Source organism: Anabas testudineus, chromosome 18, assembly GCF_900324465.2.
Source record: "Anabas testudineus chromosome 18, fAnaTes1.2, whole genome shotgun sequence".
NCBI classification, from domain to species: domain Eukaryota; kingdom Metazoa; phylum Chordata; class Actinopteri; order Anabantiformes; family Anabantidae; genus Anabas; species Anabas testudineus.
The window spans coordinates 19160359-19183225 of NC_046627.1; the positions used below are offsets into that span (position 1 = coordinate 19160359).

The 22867-nt window shown below is 42.2% G+C and overlaps 1 protein-coding gene across 4 annotated transcripts in view; it reads right to left on the reverse strand.

Annotated features, from left to right (window-relative positions):
* Positions 1 to 20496, reverse strand: part of chd3 (chromodomain helicase DNA binding protein 3) — a 42590-nt gene extending 22094 nt beyond the window's left edge. For 2 of the 4 annotated variants that reach the window (XM_026353508.1, XM_026353507.1), the window contains exons 1-25: positions 20059 to 20496; positions 17467 to 17594; positions 17188 to 17376; positions 16972 to 17099; positions 15099 to 15328; positions 14717 to 14856; positions 14462 to 14591; positions 11214 to 11389; positions 9837 to 10106; positions 9436 to 9639; positions 8979 to 9202; positions 8686 to 8817; positions 8315 to 8414; positions 7851 to 8042; positions 7552 to 7752; positions 7261 to 7398; positions 6842 to 6963; positions 6558 to 6731; positions 5806 to 5947; positions 5327 to 5458; positions 5044 to 5161; positions 1577 to 1701; positions 1256 to 1487; positions 931 to 1115; positions 35 to 212 (exon numbers count right to left, since the gene is read on the reverse strand). In XM_026353508.1, coding sequence (XP_026209293.1) covers positions 35 to 212; positions 931 to 1115; positions 1256 to 1487; positions 1577 to 1701; positions 5044 to 5161; positions 5327 to 5458; positions 5806 to 5947; positions 6558 to 6731; positions 6842 to 6963; positions 7261 to 7398; positions 7552 to 7752; positions 7851 to 8042; positions 8315 to 8414; positions 8686 to 8817; positions 8979 to 9202; positions 9436 to 9639; positions 9837 to 10106; positions 11214 to 11389; positions 14462 to 14591; positions 14717 to 14856; positions 15099 to 15328; positions 16972 to 17099; positions 17188 to 17376; positions 17467 to 17594; positions 20059 to 20221 — 4153 coding nt within the window. In that variant the 5' untranslated portion in view covers positions 20222 to 20496. The remainder of the gene's footprint in view (positions 1 to 34; positions 213 to 930; positions 1116 to 1255; positions 1488 to 1576; positions 1702 to 5043; positions 5162 to 5326; positions 5459 to 5805; positions 5948 to 6557; positions 6732 to 6841; positions 6964 to 7260; positions 7399 to 7551; positions 7753 to 7850; positions 8043 to 8314; positions 8415 to 8685; positions 8818 to 8978; positions 9203 to 9435; positions 9640 to 9836; positions 10107 to 11213; positions 11390 to 14461; positions 14592 to 14716; positions 14857 to 15098; positions 15329 to 16971; positions 17100 to 17187; positions 17377 to 17466; positions 17595 to 20058) is intronic. The other 2 variants (XM_026353509.1, XM_026353506.1) reach the window with 2 other exon arrangements.
* Between the last annotated feature and the right edge of the window lie 2371 nt (positions 20497 to 22867).

The following is a 22867-nucleotide window of genomic DNA, read 5'->3' on the forward strand; positions in this document are numbered from 1 at the left end:
TGCAGACAGTAGCAGACCCAAGCCCCGTCCTTACCTTGGTCCTCCTGCGCAGCATCATTGTAGTTGACAGGCTTGCGGTTCCTCTTGCCTTTACCCAGTTTGCTCGCCAGGTCTTCTTGTTGTTGTTCATAATGGTGCCGCAACAGCTTCTCCCAGTAGTCTGGATCCACGTTCTCTTCCTGTTTGATGATCTCCCGCTCGATCTCCTCAATCTGGAGCATCACAGAAGCAAACGCGTGGAATCACACGTGGAAAAATTAAGATTATTGTAGCTAGCCACATAAAGCAAAGTCATCTGAATGTGTCCCGTCTGAAAAGACACGCATTATCTAGACAGGTCATGTTTTCATGGACTGAAAACAATTTGCTTGCTTGTCCTTCCACAAATAAAAAAAAAGTATTTTACCAAGAACACACTTGCATCTGCAGTATTATTACAAAAACATTTGCCATGTTCTATGTATAGATATATGTGAAAAGATCTTCAATTGTGGTTGTTCAACTACAATATACATTTCACAACAACAACATCATTATCCCCTACACTGCCAGTGAATATGATATTACTTGCAAAACATCCTGTGGAGCTGTAAAGAATGAGACCACACACCACTTGATTTGTTTTATGAGTTAATCACGCACTAACATGTTCTCACTATCTACCCGGTCGTCTACATCTTTTCAACCCTCCAGGCTGCGACTGTGAATGTTTGCTACTGGAAAAACAGCTTACTAAGCATTATATCTCTTTATAGGCTAATTTCATGGTAATTATCTTGAACTCCCTCTGAATCTTTCCTCATCACTTATTGTCATGCCTCCACAGCCAAATACAGATTATATCATGCTGATCAACCAAACAATCATTTTAGGAAAACAGCACAAAACAACAAACGTCTAAAGTTGCAGCAACTATCCTGTTCTCCTCACCTTATCCTCCTCTCGGACCATGTACTGGGCCACTTTAAAGGAGCTGAGGTACTCGTTCATGTTCTGGACGTCTGAGTCATCTGTGGCGTCTTGGCTTCGGTCCAGCAGCCTCTCGATGGCCGTGCTGTCGTAGTGAATCACGTTACCCTCATCCTCGACTTTATCCCCTGAATTAATCTTCATACCTGTCGCGTGGGAAAGACAAAAAAAAAGCAGATGTGATTTGTTTTGTTCATCCTCAAAAAATTTGCAAATAAAATGTTCCTTGTCAACAACTTGTCAACTGAGGGGACATTAAATTTCAGTAAATAATATCAGTTGTCACCTTCTCCTTCGTCTTTGAAAAGCTCTTCTGTTCCAAACTTGAGGATGTCATCCAGCTCCTGTTTGGTCATGGACCCAGCCTTGGATCCCAGGCCTGGTCGGACCACCAGGTGCGTCAGCATCATCTTCCTCTTGGCCACCTGAGTGATGCGCTCCTCCACACTGGCGCGCGTTACAAAGCGGTAAATCATCACCTTGTTGGCCTGGCCGATTCGATGGGCTCGACTAAACGCCTGAGTGCGAGCAAAATATTTGAATTCTGGTATAAGGAAGTTTTAAAGTAGTTTGTTATTCCACATATAAGGACTGCGTTTAACATCACCTGTATGTCGTTGTGAGGGTTCCAGTCAGAGTCGAAGATGATGACGGTGTCTGCTGTAGCCAAGTTAATGCCCAACCCCCCCGCTCTGGTGGAGAGCAGGAAACAAAACTGACAGGCACCGGGTGCTAAAACCAAAGACACAGAGAAGGTGTAAGAGAAAAAACTGCTAAATAATCCCATTATTACCCTTAATGTATTTTAGCTTAATGATGGAAAAACAATTGTGACTCTGATGTCAACGAAGGTTTAGACAAGAAGCCTTATTTGTAAACCTCTCCTCTCTACTTTTGTATCATGATCCTTTCGGTCTAGTGAAGCTTTAGGAGTTATAATTCAGGGTGTGGAATGATGTGCAGTATTACATTTTTAGTTTCCAATAACACAGACTGATCACAGCACACAGTGACCTAAATGAATGAGCTCAAACTTAAACGTTTAAATGAAAGGAACAACAGCCTCAAACTCTTCTACTATATTTAACTCTGTGCTCTAATCGCTTGTTCCATTTTGATATTATAGAGTAAAGAGTAAAGCTGGAACTATCTAAGTATTTACTATTTAGTGATATTGTCAACTTCACATCAAAACAAACTCGACATGCAACTCAACTTGTTTATCATCCTTTGCAATCATCAGTAACTGTGTTGACTGATGTCACAGTTAAAAGTATTTTGACCCAGTTCTTCTAAAGCAGAAAGTACAGTGATTGTCAGGTTTTCAAGTTCCTTCCTCTATCTACACTGAATTTCCACTCACTTGACAAAAGAGAATATACAACTGTGAATATGGAGTGGAGTGGACATAGTATAGACAAAACCCTGTATCATGCCTAAATAATATTAAATCACCATGTCAATAATAAACTGTGTATTGCAGTATACAAACCCTTTGCAATTTAATGGTTTTCTGCATTAATTTGTCATAAAATGTGATCTGATCTTCATCTACGTCAAGAGTATTAACACATATAATGTGCCTAAAATAATAACACAAAGAAAATCTGATCTTATGCAAGACCATTTAATCTCATGTCTTTATTGAGAACAGCCATAAAAACCTCATAGTGCTAATGGAAAAATATGTGAACCTACAACCCTCCTTGACAACAATAACCAAGTGCTTCCAGTAGCTGTGCATCAGACCTTTGCATAGTTTATGAGGAATTTGAATCCATTCATCCTGCAGATCTGCTTTAGCATATTCTTTGGACACCTCATTATCTGTGTCTCTCTTCAAGTCGTTCCATAACATCTCTATTGGGTTGAGGTCTGGGCTCTGTGAAATTTGTTTTTCAGAAGTCATTCTGTTGTGTGTTTTGGGTAATTGTCCAGATGCATTACTCAACTTCTACATTCTCACAACATCCTGAAGAATTTTTGACACACTAAGGAACTATATTGCTTGTTTAATGTTTTACCTACTGTAGACTCATGAACACAGTTAGCCAGTTCCAATGATGTTGTTTCTTTACCTCACTGATGAGTGTTTGTTGTGCTACTGGGGTCGTTGCAGATTGTTTGTCCACCTGTAAACCGTGAATTTCTATAGTCTTTGACATCACTTTGTAACCCTTTCTAGCTTTATGTAAATAATCAATTCTTGATTGTAGATCCTCTGATCCTCCGAGGTATGACTCACATCAGCGCATTCTTTTTGAACAAACGTTTTGTCGGTCAAAGTTGCTCTAGTCACCCGCAAAATAATTTCTTAATTTTTCTTAAGAAGTGTTAAGAAAATTATTTTGCAAGACTGCTAGCACCTGACTCCAATTAGCCTTTTTTAAGGTCATTATTTCAAGGGTTTCCACTTGCACTATGAGGTTTTTATGTGTTATTATTTTAGGGACATTATTTTTGTTATTACTCTTGACTTAGATGAAGATCAGATCACATTTAATGACAAACTGATGCAGAAAACCACGAAATTTCAAAACGTTTACATAATTTTTCTTGCCATTGTATGTTACATACAGCTCCTTCTTCTTTTCCTTTCGGCTGTTCCTATTCAGGGGTCGCCACAGCGAATCATCTGCCTCCATTTAACCCTATTCTCTGGCTCCTCTTCTCTCACACAAACTAACCTCATGTCCTCTCTCACTATATCAATAAATCTCCTATTTGGTCTTCCTCTAGACCTCCTGCCTGGCAGCTCCAACCTCAGCATCTGTTTACTGATATGTTCACAATCTCTCGTCTGAACATGTCCAAACCACCTTAATCTGGCTTCTCTGACTTTATCTCCAAAACATCTGACATGGGCTGTTCCTCTGATGAACTCATTTCCGATCCTATCCATCTCTGTCGTTTCTAAAGAGAAAATCAACATCTTAAGCTCTGCTTCCTCCAGCTCTGCCTTCTGTCCTTTCTTCAGTACCACTGTCTCTAAGCCGTACAGCATTGCTCCTCTCACCACAGTCCTAAACACCTTTCCTTTCATTCTTACTGATACTATTTTATCACACAACACTCCTGACACTTTTCCCCAGCCGTTCTATCCTGCTTGCACCTGCTCCCTGCTCTCACCACAGATCACAATGTCATCTGTGAACAACATTGTCCATGGAGATTCCTGTCTATCCTTATCTGTCAGTCTGTCCATCACCAGAGCAAACAAGAAGGGGCTCAGAGCCGATCCTTGATGACCACACCTCCACCTTGAACTCCTCTGTCACATCTACAGCTTACCTCACCACCGTCTTACAGCTCTCATACATGTCCTGCACTACTCTAACCTACTTCTCTGCCACTCCAGACTTCCCCATACAAAACCACGGCTCTTCTCTCGGCACCCTGTCATACACTTACTAGATCTATGAAGCCACAGTGCAGCTTGCCCATCTCTTTACTTGTAAAACTACATCTGTTGGACTTTATCTAGGCATGAAACCATTTTGCACCTCACAAATGCACCCCTCTGCCCTCAGCCTACCTTCCACTACTCTCTCTCACAACTTCATTGTACTTCATCAGCTTTATTCCTCTGTAGGTGCCGCAACTTTGCACATCTCCTTTGTTCTTAAAACATTGCACCACTACACTTCTCCAGGCATCTTCTCTAAGATCTTTTTAAACAAACTATTTACAAACTCTACTGCCAACTCTATTAGAAACTTCTAAACCTCCTCAGGTCCACTATTCATCCTCTTCAATGCCCTCCTCACAGTCTTACTAATCTTTCCTACTTCATACTCCACAACAGTAATCTCCTCTACATACTAAAACATAGAACTACGTTGTCTCACAGTATTTACTGTAATAACAGCGACCCCTACTGTAAAACATATCAAAGTATTGAGTTAAAAAAAAGTATTTTTCTGAACACAGAAAGCAAAGAAGCTTTAGCACTCCTTTATACATTTCTATTGGATTTCAGCTTCTTTAGTCAACTGTATATGGCTGATATTACTGCATCTCTAATGTTTCTGTCAATTCAGCACCTACATGACTCCACACTATCCAGCATCTCACCATTGAAGCGGTCGATGGCCTCTTGTCTCAACGCTCCTGTGATGCCTCCATCAATTCTCTCATACTTATAACCTTCATAGTCCAGGAAATCCTCTAATAAATCCAGCATTTTAGTCATCTACAAACAGAGCAGAGACAGAAATTATATTCAGTGCACAGCTGTTACCACAGTCTGCTCCTGAGCCGTCTAGAGGTGTCATGGGACTAATATAACATCTGTGTGTGCGTACGTTATTGCCCGTGCTTACTCCTAATGGATGAGTGTGTCTGTGAGAGTGTATACCTGTGAAAAGACCAGTACTCGATGGCCCTGCTCTTTCAGTTTCCTCAGCATCTTCTGCAATAGCATCAGTTTCCCAGAAGCCTTCGTGAGGGCCGACCCTTCGTAAGCACCGCTGGGTGTTTTTTGGGCCTCCTTCAAATACGAACCAACAATCCAACAAGATGAATAACAGCACTTGAGTATAATACAAAGATAATATCTCATAATAACAATAACTGACAACTGCGAATTTAACAATATGGCACACTACATTTTTAATTTACAATTCAATTTTATTTGTAAAGCGCCAAATCACAACAGAGGTAATCTCAAGGCACTTGACTGAGTTCACATTTTAAAAACACAAATACCTCACACTACCACAAGGTGTCACTGCTTTGTAACTTATGAGTGAATCAAAGAACAAAGTGAAACACATTCAAATGTTGGCTGACTTAATTTTCTGTCATCAACCAGAGGGTAAATAAACTTTCTCTCACCATGGAGGCAACAGGGAAGAGGTAGGGGTGGTTGCAGCACTTCTTCAGGTCCATCATGATGTTGAGCAGGGAGACCTGGTTTCCTCCACCTTTTGAGTTCAGAGCCTCAAAGTTCTTGGTCAGAATCAGTTTGTAGTATTTCCTGTTAAAAAAAGATAAAACTATAACCCCAGCTCTGCACAGATGCAGTGTAAACCACGTGTGACACATTTTGAGATAAGGTTTCTCCTCTTTACTGTTACTTTTAAATGAAAGCAGCATCCTGGAGAGTTTGTTTTCACTTTGCTTTGATGCTAAAAAGGTTTCTCAGTTCCCACTTAAATAAATTTATCATGCAGTATATTGTATAATAACCCTAACCCTATCTGGCTAAAATGTTATTTGGGCTTATTAATTCATATTAAATCCTGTATTTATGGCCAAATCACAATGACAATCTCTTGATAACACATAATCCATTAGGCTCTTTTCAACATTCAAAATTAGTATTTGTGTAATTTGTAGATAAAACATGCTGAGGTATTTCATTATTTTTCATAGAAAAACTATTTAGACAATAAAAAAAGAAGAAAGATCCTTCTTATCTACCAAATTCTGCCAAGTCTAAGTTAAATGTCTCAATGTTTTAACCAACAAAAAACAAAACCATGCTACAATTAAAAAAGTGTGTGGCTACTAAGAATCTTCACAGGGCTTTGTGACCACAAATAGGACAGGAGGATGTTTCCCCTCAACCCTGCACAATATCGTACTTCTGCATAGGGCTCAGCTCCACTCGGACAATCAGCTCGGTCTTGGCGGGCATGTTCTTGAAGACATCGGCCTTCAGCCTCCGCAGCATGTGAGGCCCCAGCAGGTCGTGGAGCTTCTTGATCTGGTCCTCCTTAGAGATGTCAGCAAACTCTTCCAGAAAGCCCTCAAGATTACTGCAGAGATATAGAGAGACTGGATGAGGGACTGCTCAAACCGATTAGACAGTACTGGTAATAATGTAAACGATAATTCGTCAGACTTCTGTGTGAGTGAGAATCCCTACTTGAAGCGGTTGGGAGTGAGGAAGTTGAGCAGATGAAACAGCTCCTCCAGGTTGTTTTGTAGAGGAGTTCCTGTCAGCAGCAGCTTGTGGTCAATCTTATAGTCATTGAGACGCCTGAAAAACTGCAGCCACAGAGAAAAAATTGCTGAACTCCCACTCAAACATCTGATCCTATTTTATTACCTTTAACAACAATGTCTATCATTTTTCCTTTATTATTTCTCACAGAATACAAAGGCATTGCTACACCGATATGCGTTTACTGTATGTTCTTAACACATGTACCCATGACTCCATGAAAAAGCTGAACTACAGTGATAGTGTAGTGTAGTAATATTTATTTATACATTTATTTGCTTCAAAACTGATGAGTTCTAAGTTATATTAAATTAAAACTGACACACTCCACACTCGTGTACCTTGGACTGGTTATTCTTAAGGCGATGAGCCTCGTCCACCACCAGGCAGGCCCAGTCGATGGATTTCAGTGCTGTCTGGTCGATGGTCACCAACTCGTAGGAGGTCAGCAGCACGTGGAACTTAATGGGAGCTTCTCTCTGCAGGAAGAGAAATAAAAAGAAGGAGGAGCAGCTATCACTTTATGTTATGTCATTGTGTTCTTATGTTACAGTGATTTCTTTTCCTATTTGTTGACATTTTCTCGATCCAACAGTATCATGTTTACTTTCCTGTCCTCCCTTCATCCTCACCCTCAGTTTAAAAGCCTTCTTTCCTCCCTTCACAGCGGTGTCGTCGAAGGAGAACTCGTTCTCTCTGATGATGGCTCGACTGTCTTTGTCTCCCGTGTACGTGACCACATAAAAGTCGGGCGCCCACATCTCAAACTCCCTCTCCCAGTTGATGATGGTGGAGAGCGGAGCGCTGACCAGGAACGGGCCCTTAGTGTGACCCTGAGCAATAAAGATGGGATGAGTCCACATGGTGCTCCAATGTAAGCGTTCACAAAGTTGTACAACAAGCCAGTAACAGAAATGAGCAGCTCCAAAACCTCTTTAAACAGTGAGTAGAGGAAGACAATGGTCTGGATGGTCTTGCCCAGACCCATCTCGTCTGCCAGGATGGTGTCTGTGCCCTGAGCCCAAGAAAACCGCAGCCAGTTCAGACCCTCCAGCTGGTACAGATGTAGCGTGCCACCCGTCGACGAGACAAAGTCTGGCTGCTCCTCATATTTTATCGTAGGCTGGAAAAACAGAAGGAGAGAACAAAGATAATAACTGTGGTAGGCATTTGAATTTTATTAGGAGATTACTGAATTTTAAAATAATAAAACATTTAGAGTGTACTAGTAACCTCATGGTTCATGCACATGCCACGTAACCATAACATGCCTGGTTCGTGTACGGTGAGTAAGACCTCATATGTTTGACAGGATAAGTAAGGTAAAATCAGCCAGTGACTACTAATGAAACATCTCTCCTTAAAAAGATAAAATTAAAGCTACAGTAAACTCACATCAGTGACCGGCGAGGCAGCAGGAGACTCCTCTTCACCCTCCTGGTTCTTATTTCTCATCTTCCTCGGTTTTTCTGGATCCTCCTTCATTATTGTGTCCCTGTTGTTCAGGAAATAATTACAATACATTCATTATCCAAAAATGAAAGTAGATAAACGAGATAGTGTGTAATGGTGTGTATAGGCAGAGTTTTCTATATGAACTGATGTATTCATTAAACTACAGTAATCTCAATATTTTATTATCCTCTCAAGTAATTTAATAAATCCTTGAAACTTGAAATAAGTTCTTTCTGGTTACAGTCAAACATGGATTGTTTTCTACATTAATGTCAGTGACAGTAAACGCTGCCTGTTCCCTGCAGTTCCACCTGTGTCTCCAATAGTTTGTCTTGTAAATTGCAAAATCAGGGATGTCCAGGTCGTCTCTCTCCCAGGTACACTGGTCGTAGGTCAGGTCTCTCCATTTGACCAGGTAGTGGTACATTCCTTTCTTGTCCACACTGACGACACAAACAGTACAGTGACTTCACAGAACATTTTACGTAAAAAAAAAAATCATTTCTTGTAATCCATTATAATTTAACTTTAAAAATAAAGAAAAACCATAACTATTGACCCACACAGAAACATCGGTACAACATGGTCAAACAGAGATTCTTACCTGTGGTTGATGATTCTGTGAATCATCATCCACTCAGGTTTGATGCCATATTTGTAGTACTTGTCTTCCAGGATGGCGTAGTGGGGGTCCTTGGCCCTCCTCTTCTCACTCTTTCCCACCCCGTTTTCATCCTCTCCCCCCGAACCATAATCCAGACTAGGAGGTTCATCCATGTCCGTCTTCCTCTGGTAGTTTCTGTACATCACAGAGTGGAAGATCTCCAGCTTGAGGAAAGAGGAAAGAAGACAGAGACAAAGTTAGTTGGAAGCTTTTAATAGAGAAAGACAGGATTTTAACATATCTATCCCATATATTGAGATACCTAATCACAAATATGAATATAACATTCATATTCATGAGTTTACTTTCATCAAAACATTATTAATTACTTCTACTCTTCTTATCATTATTGAATTTGGCACGTCACATTCATCCCCCCACTGCTTTTCTCTCTCACCTGCAGCTCAGTGATCCAGGTACAGTGCCAGTATGACTGCCCAACGAACTTTACAAAGAACTCCCTCTCAGCTCTGCCCTTCATGGGAGGCGGTGGGGGGGCATCAGGCGGAGCGTCAGGGGCAGGGGGCACAGGAATGGGAGGCGGAGGTTCTCCCCAACGCCAGTGGAGGATCTTCTGGACACGTCCTTTGATTGGCGGACACTAGAGCGAGAACACACTTACTATTCAGATATGCATACGGTCTCAGAGTGATATTTTGTTGATCATAGTTCCAAACTAAGGATAATTAATGATGTTCTAGCAGAAAAGATGTATCACACAGATTGTCACAGAGCTCTATGAAGTGGAACTCATTTTCAATCCTAAAGAAAACAAAACTGTAATGTGCAGAGACTCACCATGCATCGCGGACACAGCCACTCTCCGTTGGGGATCTCTGGCAGCGGTGGGTTTAGACAGTGGATGTGATAGGAAGAGGTGCAGGTGTCACAGCACAACAGTTCACCTCCGTCTTTACACACCCGACAGAACTCCATATGGTCATCATCCTCCTCCTCCGCCCCAGTGTGGATGCCGACCCCGACTTCTGATATCACTCTGTCCTCGCTGTCCTCCTCAAAGTCCTCAAAGTCTTCGTCTTTTGCTTCCCACTGGATTCCCTCTTTTTCCTGAGAAAGGAAAAGCCAGATGAATTTAAAAGGAATAAAACTTAAAATATTATCAACTGCCAACATTTCTTTTTGGCTTCAAGTCTGACTGAATTATATAAGGAGGGGAACTAAGAGGCAGCTTGACACGGGAAGGTCATGAGTCTAGTTCCGAATTTTAATGTGATGCAGCTCACTAGGCCATGGTAGAGGTCTACTTTTTTCTTCAAGCCCATCAAATGTCATCAGAAGTAAAGCTCACGCATTCAGCGAAAGTTTAGTCAAAGTCGACTGTGAAATTTTAAAACTGACACAGGCTAGTTTGCTAAGTCAGCTTGCTGACAAGAAAGGTCTTGAGGACAGGATGCTGTAGCAGCTGATGGACATTTCCTTTGCTGTGCAGAGTTAAATGTTTGTGAATGTTGTTTATTAGGTTCCTTGGAGCCCATTTCACAAATCTAATTTATGTGCCTCATTACACACAGATCCCAAATGGTTCTGCATATAAATGTGGGATTTCTAGCTTGCTCATGCATGGAAAATCACAACAGTGGGTCTACATTCAGGAATGGATAGACTTTAAAGCTCTGGCAAACAATTCATTTATTAAATTAGTTTACTGTCATAACCTTCCAAAACTGGCCACTACACATTAAATCCACTCTGCAGACTTTGAGAATTACCATCTTCAATACTTGTTGCACATTGCTACTAACACAGATTCATGTGATGGAGACACAGAAAAGGCCTGCAGCAATTTTCACTGAGTTATTTTCACACTCCTAGTTAGCCCATCAAAATAATTTGAATAAATACCATACAATTCTACACATTGTAGCTTCAAAGGTTGGCGTATCGGCTCTACTCATTTTGCATCATATAAAGACAGTGTATTGTGTAGTGCTATCTGGGCAGGATTGTGTGTGCAGCCAGCTCTCCATTCTGACTTGTGTTGTGACAACAAAGTCTCTATTCATTTGGTCCTTCAAGCAAGTAAAAATAAACCGCTTTTAACCATTATTTACACCAGTTTGCCAAGAAATCATGTTGCTGGAAGATAAACATAAATAAGGATTCAGAGTAAAATCATCCTAGAAAGCAGGAACAGACTCGTGCAGATGTACTCACGCAGTGAGGACAGCTCCACTTGCCCTCGGGGGCCTTCTCCAGCTCTGGTTCAAGGCAGACAAGGTGATAAGCTCGAGGACAAGTGTCACACAGGATGATCTCTCCTCCCTGCTGACACACCTCGCAGTAGTCCTGATGATCTGTCTCATAGCCATCACCTTCTTCTTCACCTGGGACTGGAGGGAAGAGGAGATGACACTGTCTGACAAGCACACGAAAGTTACAAGACGTACAGTGGCAAGAAAAGGTATGTGAACCTTTTGAAACGTCGTGGTTTTATGTATTAATTTGTCATAAAATGTGATCTGACCTAAGTCTGAGTATTAACAAATATAACGTGCCTAAAGTATGGTGTGTCTTTATCGAGAACAACCATATAATCCCCACATTGCAACTGGAAAAAGTATGTGAATTTGGACAATGACCTCAGGTGTTAGCATAAGTTAAGAAAATGTGTTTGGAAAACAATCTACAAATGAAAACACTTTGGGACTGTGGCTACTCTACCAAGAAGTGAGCGGCTAGTCTAAATTACCCCCAAGAGCTCAACAAACACTCATCAATGAGGTAACATCTGTGTTCATGAGTTTACAGTACATAAAACATTGAACAAGCAGGGGGACTATAGAAGCTGCTGCTTATTAAAAAGAATATTGCTGAATGCCTGAAGTTTGCCAAAGAGAACATTAACACTTCACAGCAGTATTGGTAAAATGTTTTGATGAAACTAAGATTGAACTATTTGGAAAGAACACACAGCACTACATCTGGCATAAAGAAATCACTGCATAACACCATGAAAACATCATCCTAATCATAAAGTATGGTGGAGGAAACATCATGACTTCAGCCCGCTTTGATGCATTGGGGTCTGACCAGCTTGCAAAGATAGAGTCCAGACCTCAACCCAATAGAGATGCTATGGAGCGACTTTAAGAAAGTCACACACGAGACGTCCAAACTATATGACAGAGCTAAAGCATTTCTGCAGGAAGAATGGAGTAAAATTCCTCCTGAACAATGTGCAGGTCTTATCCACAGCTACAGGATGCACCTGGTTGAGGTAATTGCTGCCATCGGGGAGTCAACTAGTATTTAATTCCAATGGTTCACATACTTTATCCACTAGCACTATGATGTTTTTATAGTTGTTCTCAATAAAGAAAAAGATGAGATTCCAAAAGGTTCACCTACCTTTTCTTGCCACTGTAAATACAAATGTCTGAAAATGCGCTTCACACTAAAAAAGTAACCTAAAACTGAAAAAATATAAAAGTATGCTCCTGAGAGCCTGGTGAAAAAGTAGCAAACAAGACATGCATTGTATAAACATTGATTGTATGCACTTTCTACAATGTGACTTTTATTGATTGATTTATATGCATTTTTTATGCAGCTGTATTTTTGTAATTAAAGGTCATAAAAAAGAAACATCAGAGACAATAATAATAATATTCTCATGAACAATCGTCCACATTTCTGGCCTCTGCATTAGTCATTTTTTGGAATTCTTTGGCAGATCGCTGCATACATTAAAGAAGAAAACAACTTGACGCAGCCTGTGTGGACAGCCGGTCTGATTAAAATAAGAGTGTATGTGTGTACTCCATCTAACACTGAAAGACTTTCTCTTATGGTGTAGACACACCATAAGCTACAGAGTGAGTCTGCAAAATGCAAGCATGCTCCTTCCTCCTACTTCAGCTTAGCCCCGGTTGGTAAAATGAAATTCTGTTACAGGAAGTGATAAATGAAACCTGAGGAACTGCCCACAGACACAGAGCAACCAGCGGTTCTCGTGTCCTAGAAGGAGAGCTGTAAACCTCATCATCTTTTGTCTCATCCCTCATGTAGCTTTCTTAAAAAGAATCAAAGACCAACTAGGCTGGTGAACACTTGTGCATGCTGAGAGAAATTCAGCAATAGGAAGTGTCATGAGAAAAGAAATTATTTCTTTTTTCACTGATATTAAAATCAAAACAAAAGCTGCCAAAATATCCACAAATGGCCCGTTTTTTTAATCTAAAATGGTTCTCAAGACCCCATTAGTCCAAAAACATTGGACTATTGAAATACAGTGGCAACAAAAAGTCTCTTTCCTGTCTATACTGAGAGCAACTATAAAAAGCTCATAGTGCTAATGGAAAAAGTTTTTGAATCCTTGGAATTAATAACTGGTTGTTGGTCTAGACTCTTTGGTCATTGTCCTGTGGCATCACCCACCTTCTACAGAGTTTTAGCTGATGTACAGACATTATCACATTATTCTGAAAAAATTTTGATACACTTGGATATTCATCTTCCCCCCCATCACTGCAAGCTGCCCAGGACCTGATGCAGCAAAGCAGGTCCAAATCATGATGTTTCCTCCACTATACCTTCCAGTCGGGGTGATGTTTTCATGATGATATGCAGTGACCTTTTTATGCCAGATGTAGAGCTGTGTGTTCTTTCCAAATAGTTCAATATAGTTTCATCAGTCCACAAAACATTTTGCCGCTGTGGAGTGTTAATGTGTTCTTTGGCAAACTTCCGATGTGCAGCAACTTTCTTTTTAATAAGCAGCAGCTTCCTTCATGGTGTCCTGCTATAGACACTCTGCCTGTTCAGTGTTTTACATATTGTAGACTCATGAACACAGATGTTAGCCAGTTCCTATGATGCCTTCAAATCTTTGTGACACTTAGGGTTGTTCCTTTACCTCACTGATGAGTATTTGTTGTGCTCTTGAGGTCATTTTGACTGACTGCTCATTTCTTGGTAGAGTAGACACAGTCCCAAAGTGTCTCCATTTGTAGACTGGTGAATTTCTTTGTGAAGTCATAAAGAACATCACTTTAAAGACTAACTCTTTCCAGCTTCATGTAAATCAACAGTTCTTGATCCTAGATCCTCTGAAAGCTTCTTTTGGTGAAGCATGGTTCACATAAGTGTATTCTTCTTCTGCAAACTCATAAGGTTTGACTGGTTTTTGCACCTACAAGCTAATTTTCTTAAAAAGACTCATACTTGTTTCACTAGCACTATGAGGTTTTTATGGTTCAGACATGACAGAAGTTTTTTGGTATTATTATTTTAGGCACATTATATTTGTTAATACTCTTGACTTAAATGAAGATCAAGTCACATTTTATGACAAATTAATGCAGAAAACCACAACATTTCAAAAGGTTGACATACTTTTTCTTGCCACTGTAGATGTAGACATATACTAGTGTCACTTACAATAAGGAGAAAGTTTTACTTACTTTTCTTCTTCTTCTTGGAAGGCCGACCTCTCTTGTTCTTCTTGACACGGCCAGAGCTGTCAGAGCGAACCGAGGAGCTATGAACGCTGGAGTCCTCCTGCTCAGAATCATCCTCGTCCATATCGTCGCTCTGACAGAGAAAAAGAAAACGTTTGGGGACTTGAGTTAAAGAAAGACAGGTAAACAAGACAAAAAGGGAATTTATTCACCTCTATCCATCCACTATTTCCAGCACCATGGTAACTTTATACTCACTGAGCAGCTCTTCTTCCTCTTGGCACCTATAGGCGAAAGTTTAATACGAATGGGCGCCATCTTTTTAGCCTTTGCTACAGCTGATGCCTTTTTCTTGTCTGGGACCCGAGGACTTTTACTGCGCTTCTTATATCCTGGACCTGAACAGATCATAACATTATAAGAAACACTTGATATAATAAATAACAACATCATGCATATATATATATTGTATTAGCAGAAGAGTAAGACTAACTAAGGTGCTTGTGACTCACTGTTCAACCACAGTATGAACAAACAATAGCTGTTCAGAAAACTATTGCTCTGTCATTTATTACTAAAACTGCACAAGCTTCTAATGGTCTAGAATCAGTTTCTACTGGAATCAAGTCTGACCCCTGACCTTTGCCCTCTTTCGTCTTGGCCTTTCTGAGAGGTGGCGGCTGTGGCGGTGAAGCGGTCGCTGCAGAGACCTGCTCGGCGACAGCGATGGCAGCAGCTGCAGCAGCGGCTGCAACAGCAGCAGCGTTACCCTTGAAGGGGTTGTTAGAGCTGAACTCCCTCCACTTGGCCCCCAGGATGGTCATCATCTTTGACATGGGGATCTTAGGGTTCTTCTTGGCTATCATTGGCCTGGGAGCAAAAAAATGTTTTGGCAAAAACTGAAATGTTAATAAACTTAATAAAATACCACTCTTCAGTTTAATTTCTCTACTAGTACCAATTTAAATTTAGTTGATTGTCCATTAAATTTATGAAGAGTTTATTTAATAGAAAGTGCAACTGGAGTGCTACAAGCTGAGAAGATCTAACCAACTTGCTGCCTAACACACATTGAATTTTAGGCATTACTTCACACTTTCAGAGCCAAAGCAGGTATGAGTCAGCTACGGAGGCAGAAGCTCAGGCTGCTACTGACACACTTTCAGAGCTGCTGCCTGTGTATCACAACTAGCTGGTGAGATACAGACACAGCTGCCAGAGAACGACAGAGCTAAGTAATAGTTTTTGACCTCCTGTTTTCAGTGACAGTTGTACCCGCGTTAATATGCTGCTGGGAGTTTCACCATAGACAGTTTTGCTGAATGGTGATCCCAGTGTAGAAAGTCACTGATCTGTGAGATGAGGAGGCTGAAACAATAAAACCATCACAAAGAGAAACAAGACAACACCTGAGAAGGTAGTGGACACCAGAGCAGCTGATTAGCAAGGACAACCTAAAAGTCTTTTTGTCTAGCATAAATTTGGTATTTGAACACATCAGCTATTTTCACCTTCATCACTACGACTGTATCATAACCAGCAAAGCGATCCTATTTGATCACCAATTCAGCCTACTGCTGTGCTAACAGTAGCTGCTAATGAGCAGAGCTAAAAGCAGAATCACAAACAGGTCAAGGTCACTCTCAGAACTGGTCTCATTCATGCATTACCCTTGTAAACAACACATTCAACATTCGAAAACTCCAATTAAACAAGTTTTACTACAATAAAAGTGAATTACTGCACTACTGTATTTCTAGAGACTATTTTAGAGTATGTTTTTCTGTGTCTGTCCATCCAGAGAATCATATAGCAGAGAAATCTGAAACAGCAGATTTTAATGTGGACTGGGAGCCTCACTGAGTCTTCTGTGACATTACAGTTACTTTCAACTTTCTAGGATCCCTCATTGGTTCTGTAAAAGGGCTGCAGGATTAGATGGGATGTGTCCTGGTAGATATCCCCTGGAGAATGCATATTTCTCTGCCATATATATATATGGGTTTGTGATCGTCTTTTTATGATAACACATGGGTGTGATTAAAGCGACAGAAAATGAAATCCGCTGAAATAGTTTCTGGATGAACGGGAAGATCATTACATGGAACAATGCTGCCTCGTTTTTTTAAATCAAGTCTGACTGAAACTGAAACTAAAACCGTAATAGGCTCTATAAGAAAGCAGCATCTTCTGTCATCATGCACTCAAGATCTGTGACCCGTGCATCCACAATAAGTCTGAGGTAGGTAGCTGCAAGTATAGTTGGATGTACAGTAATCTACAGTAACTGGTTAACAGGTGGCAATAGAAAAATATAGAAATGGGCGTGGAGAGAGATGTTTTTTGATGACCTGATAATTATAATGTGGATGCACGTTTTACCACAGTTTTAACCTCGTCATTGCTGCCAACAGAACAAATGTGAAACACTGTTAATGGTGTTTGACACAGAGCTAAAGTCGGTCAGAGTCCACATCAACGCACCACGTGAAAACAAGAGAGAGATACTGAACCTCATAAACTGGCTGAAGGCTTTATAGTTGGTGAGTTCCCTGTAGTCTTCCTCTGTGAAGGTATGATCAACATCCTCCAGACCCCACTCCTTTGCCAGCTGGGCTGAGGTCTTCTGCTCTATCGGTTGCTGAGCAGGTGAGAAGGATCATCAGCTATGTGTCAGGACAGTTTTATATGTGTTATGTTCATGGACAAAGTTGAAGCTCATTTTCTACCTTTGTTGTTTCCTCCTGACTGCTGTCTCGGTCCCCGTCATCTTTTTTCTTCTTCTTGGTTTTCTTCTCTTTCCTTTCTTTATGTTTCTTCTTTTTCTTTTTCTCACTGGTTCCATAGTCGCTGGCTACACTGTCTGAGTTATCACCGTACTCTCTTTCTCTGTCTGAGTCTCTCTCTACATCACTGTCCTGGAAGAGGAAACAAGACGGAGACATACTGGAAAATAATGAAGACAGCACAGATTTAAAATCCAAAGCGTGACGCCTTAACAAACTTACAATCTTCTTGCGTTTTTTTGCTTTTACGGGTTTCCCCTCTTTTTCTTTCTTCTTTGTGTCTTTCTTTTTCTTTGGCCGGCCCTTCTTCCTGCACGGGACCTCTCTGTCGGATATCTCTGCCTCTTCGTCTGGGAAGAACAACACACACAGTTAAAGGAAGTGCAAAAGAAAGACAGCTATCGGAAACAGATGAATAATAATCTTCCCAACAAGCCAGCTAATCCCCGCGGAACATAATTGCACACAACAAAAGCCGTATGATCTCCACTGTGGCTTCAGTGACCTCTGACCCCGCCTGAGTTGTGACACATGCTAAATTAGATACAGTTTGTCAGAGTGGCATAAGTGGATCTGACAGCTGTTGTTGGTGGTTCCATAGCATAGGGATAATTGGTTTATGGCTTTGCAAACTAAAAGTGGCACATTTGAAAACCAACTATCTCTGGTGTGTTTTCATAACGTGCAAAAATGGAATAACAAAGTTTAGTGTTATTATATGTGAACAACTTTTCATTTGAGGGAATACAAATAGTTTTAGACCCCCTGTTTATGCAAAGTGCATCTAAAATTCACGACCGCATCTGCTTTCAGGGAGCAAATCATGTGAAACTATCAGGGCATTTATTCCCCCTGGTACCTGAGGAACATCACAACTATCAAGAAACAGCAATTGAACCTGCAAGCTGACCTGTTGTGGAGTGAAAAAGCACAAACACATCCAGACACAGACACAGAGTGACAGAGAAAACGCAGCAAAGCATTAAAGCAGAACTAAAATATGAACCGCGGTGTGCACCAGCTTAACAAACCAGCCGGTTACACAGACTACATTTCATTTTGTCGGGTTTTATTGTCTCTGTCTTTGTTGCCCCCCCCTCCTCCTCCTCCACCTCCACCTCCTCACTCCCACTCCGAGCCTGTTTCCCGCGTCTGCGTGCAGCGTGCAGCCGCCGAGCACACGCCGGGGGCGGCGGGAGCACGCACGCAGGGCTCGATGATTCGGAGGCCGCCAGCGGGGCCGGTGCAGTGAAGTGGAGCCACTTCTGCTCTTCCCGCACCGGGACCACCGCTGTGACCGCTGCGAGGGGTCGTGAGCGGGGGTTGAGGTCCTCAACAAGGAAGCACGACACTAATTTATCAGTGGACGGCTCGACCGTCGAGCTAATTAAGTGTGAACACAAAGCAAAGGGCTGATTCTACTAATGATCACGCAGGAAGTCACACGTACGCGTCTCTTATCTCCACTAATGTCACATTTGCTCATTTCCACCAAAATGCACTGTGACTTTCACGTGTTTCTTTTCCCATCTGCACCGCATCCAGCACCGATCGGGCTATTTCAACTTCTGGCTACGATGAGCAAACTGCGCCCTTCAGGCTGAAGCAGTGCTATTCCTGATTTCTACTGTAGCACTGTGGTTAACCAACCACCACTTTTTTTTTCCTGCAGCGTCTACTTTCACTGCAACTTCGCTCTCAACAGAAACTTGAAGGACGTCGTGTGCACTTCGGTCGACGGTGGACCTGCGCGCTTCCTGCAGCGGGAAAGCACGCAGATCACGTCAAATCAAACATTTCATGCGAATATCAGTCGGCTAATGAGTGAGGGAGCAGGTACAGGCCTGGCTGGAGGAGGGAGCTGAACAGTCGCACCTCTGTGTGCAGCCTGCAGCAGGGGCTTCCTATCCTGACCTGTCATAGCTACAATAGGGCAGGGGGGCATGTTTGTGTCTCACACCACCGTACCACACTATCATCCGGCTGCTTTTATCTGCACAGCAGAGGCGCACATCTCCTCCAGATGCGTATCAAACATATATATATATATTTCTAGCCTGAGGCCGGAGGGACTCCATGTTTTTGTGGCTGTGAGCTTCTTACCCTTCAGGGCGACCTTATTACCCTGCACATCGAGCTCATTTACATACCGTGCATGTCTAGGGCCTGTCAGGGGGATTTAAGGGACAAACAGGCGGCAACTTTTTTTTTTTTTTTTTTTTTTCTGATGAGGAAGAAGTGAGAAGCTTGCGACGCAAAACGAGCCGCGACAAGTTTAGATTAAACTTTGTCGGGATGAGCTGGAGGTGACGAGAAACAACAACAACAACACCGGATGAGGGGGTTCGTGTGGATTTTTTTTTTTTTTTAAATAGAAACTGGACTGGAGTTGTGGTGTCTTCTAAAGCGCGCTCTCGTCCTGTTTTTTTTTTATTTTTGGATTTTAGCGTCTCGCAGCTGTGGCACCTACAGCAACACTCACGACTGGATGACATGTAGCGGGTTCTAGCGGTGGAACATGTTCCTCCTTTAAAAAAAAAAAAACAAAAATAAAAAATCAGCACTGAGAAGTCTGCTTCTATTTTGTATGCGCGCACCCGAGCACCTCGCTTGGGCTCCACGGTGCCGTACCGGAGCTGCAGCACCGGGACGGGACGGGACACGAAGTGCTGGGCTCGGCTACTTCTCAAACTGCCCCTCTCCCTCCAACATTTCTCATCCTGCTGCTACGGGTGTTTTTTTTTTTTTTTTTTTTTTTTATTTGCTGTGCGCGCTCCCGTCCTTGTCCGCCAGCGTTTTCTCTTTTTACTGTACCTGGCGCGGCTGCTGTTGCAGTTTCCCGAGGCGCCGCCGGCGAGTTTATGTCGCTTGCGTTCTCGTCTAGGTCTCCGTCGTCGTCTTCTTCATCAAAATCTCCTCCCTCGGAATTAACCACCATGCCCTCGTCTTCCTCACAAGACCGGAGAGGAGAGGACATTATATTCCTGTCATTGGATCCGTCCTCGTATTCAGAAAAGCGTAATCTTGCCCGATTATATGATATTTATTTAATATTCAAATCGGCACAGGAAAAAGTGGGGGGCGTTTTGGAATATTTTACACTAGGCAGAGCAACAAAGATGGCCGCCCTCTTATATTTATTTTTTAACAACCCCCCCAATAAGAAAAAATCCCCTTACATAAAAAATGGCTGACTATATTATTTCAGAACGCACCCCCCTCCTCCTTTCTCTATCTCTCCCCGTCTCTCTTTCTCCCTCTGCGCGCCCCCTCCCTCCTTTTAAACGTACACATTGTTACAAGAAAAAAAGGGGTGTGTGACTGCATGTAAGTTACATTGTTTCTTGTTTGTTTCTTTTCTGCCCCCCCCCTCCAGAACCACCACCTCCCTCTTTTCTCTCTCTCCCTCTCTCCAAGTCCGGATCAGTCACGACTCGGACCGGACTCGCCTGGTGTCACTGTCACTTCAAAGATCACACACACACACACACACACACACACACGCGCAACAACTCTTCTTTCTGCATTGCAGAGCTCGACACAAATCTATCAAACATGGCCACCTTATATTCTCCGGAGCCCCCCCCCCCCCCCCCCCCGTTGTAGAAAAATTATTTTGGAGCAGCAGCGGGGTTGCGTGCGTGCGTGCGTGTGCGTGCATGTATGTGTACGTGTGTGTGTGTGTGTGTGAGTGTGTGAGTGCTGGGGAGGGATTGAGAGAGGGGGGTTGGGAAAATCTGCCGCAGCCATGCCCAGACTTACATCAGATTGTATTGCTTAAAAATTAACTACTTGTGGTGGGGATGAAAACAACTCGGACTGTGCGAACTGAGCTCCCCCCTCCAGAAAACACCACATTAAACAGCTCACGGCGCACAAGCCGCCTCCGAGACAGAGGTTTGAAACAAACACAACAGATTTGTTGCGCTCTTACTGTAAGATCTGCGTCTCCCTGTCAGCTGGATGGCAGTAAGGCCATGGGAATCCCTGGACCCCAGACAGCCCCTCGCTGGCTGCTCAGGGCACTTTTGTTTTGACAAAAAAAAAAAAAAAAAAAATTGATTCGCCTTTCGCAGTCAAACCCTCACAACAAAAACAGGGGTGAGACAGGAGAAAGTGCGGCACAGCCAAGTGTACAAATAAAACAGAGCAGCGTTGCATCCTGATGAGTCTATGGAACATTTTTTTCACTGAAATAAAGATTCATGCTTAAACGTGTGCAGTTCGACTATTGGTTTTTTGTGTTTTGCACTTGCTGAGATGGTTGAAGCAAAAAGACCCACTGCATTGATTATATTTCTCATAATGACTGACTTAATTAACAAAGGTTCATTAAGAGGCCACAGCAGGTTGCACAGCCAGGTGACAATAAACACATATTTGTTTTATTATTTATAATTATATATTTCAGAGATCAGTAATCATTTTAAATATAAAGACTTTGACCCAGCAGGAAAACAATCTCATTTATTTTTTAAATATATTTTCAGGATATTGGTCAATGCCATATGTCACATCCCAACAATGGAGTTAATCCTACTACCAACACCTGTGTTTTTCTTACACTGTTGATCAGACCGTTGGTTGTGAAAATGACTATTGTTCAGGTAAAGCCCCAAAATTATTAAGCAACAATGTGCTTTCAAAAAGAAAACATGAAAACCTACTTCATTCAATATGGTCATTACATGTATTCACCAATAATCTTATTCTCTAAAAAATAAGAAGTGCAGAATGGATTAAAACTAAAATGAAAGTCTAACTTACTCTTGTATTAATGAACAGTCAATACAGATGAAGGATTAAACTGTCTGTGAGTTAATTGGACACAAACGGTTGCTTAGGAACCCTTAACGAGGGTCTTAATGAGCATGAACTTAACAGTATTTACTGTAAACTTCCTATTTAGTCAGTTCAAATGCTTTTGAAAGAATGTAAGATAAATATGTTTTAAATCTTAAAAACTACTATTAATGAAACTGTTGCCATCGCTGACTGGACCAGTTGCATTCTCTGAGTAGAATACGTGTGTCTCCATCAGCTCAGCGTCACGTAAACAAGCATTTCAATTACGCCTCGTCTGCTGTGTGTATTCTCCTCTCTGGGGCCGCAACAGGTGCCTGAGCTGCTCCAGCTCGGCTTCCCCCGCGCCCACAAATGAGAGGAGAGGAATTTGTTAGTGGCTGATCCAATGGCCTCATCTGCCAAGAGAGAGACGGTGCAATGCAAGACAGACGGGGGGGGGGGGGGGGGGGGGGGGGGGGACACTGAGGTTTCTAACGTTGCCAGACTGCGTGGATGGTGAGTTGATGCCTGTGTGTGTATTTAACATACTTCCACCCAGAGCCATTCACTCAACTCACTAAACTAGCCAGGACTCTCATATGCCGCAGGCCCTGACACACTGCACTACTGTGCTGTGACAGTCCCTCTCCCTCTCCCCTCCAACACCCACCGTGTCCCTTTGGCAGGAAGACATGTCGAGGATGAGAGGGAAAAGCGCCTCCCCTGGGTGCTGCGCTCCAGCTAACCCAGATTTTATGCAGCGTGACACATACGGAGAAAGACACCGGCTCCTGTGCTCTATTCACAGCAGAGCTGTCTCAAACGATGTGACCCAGAG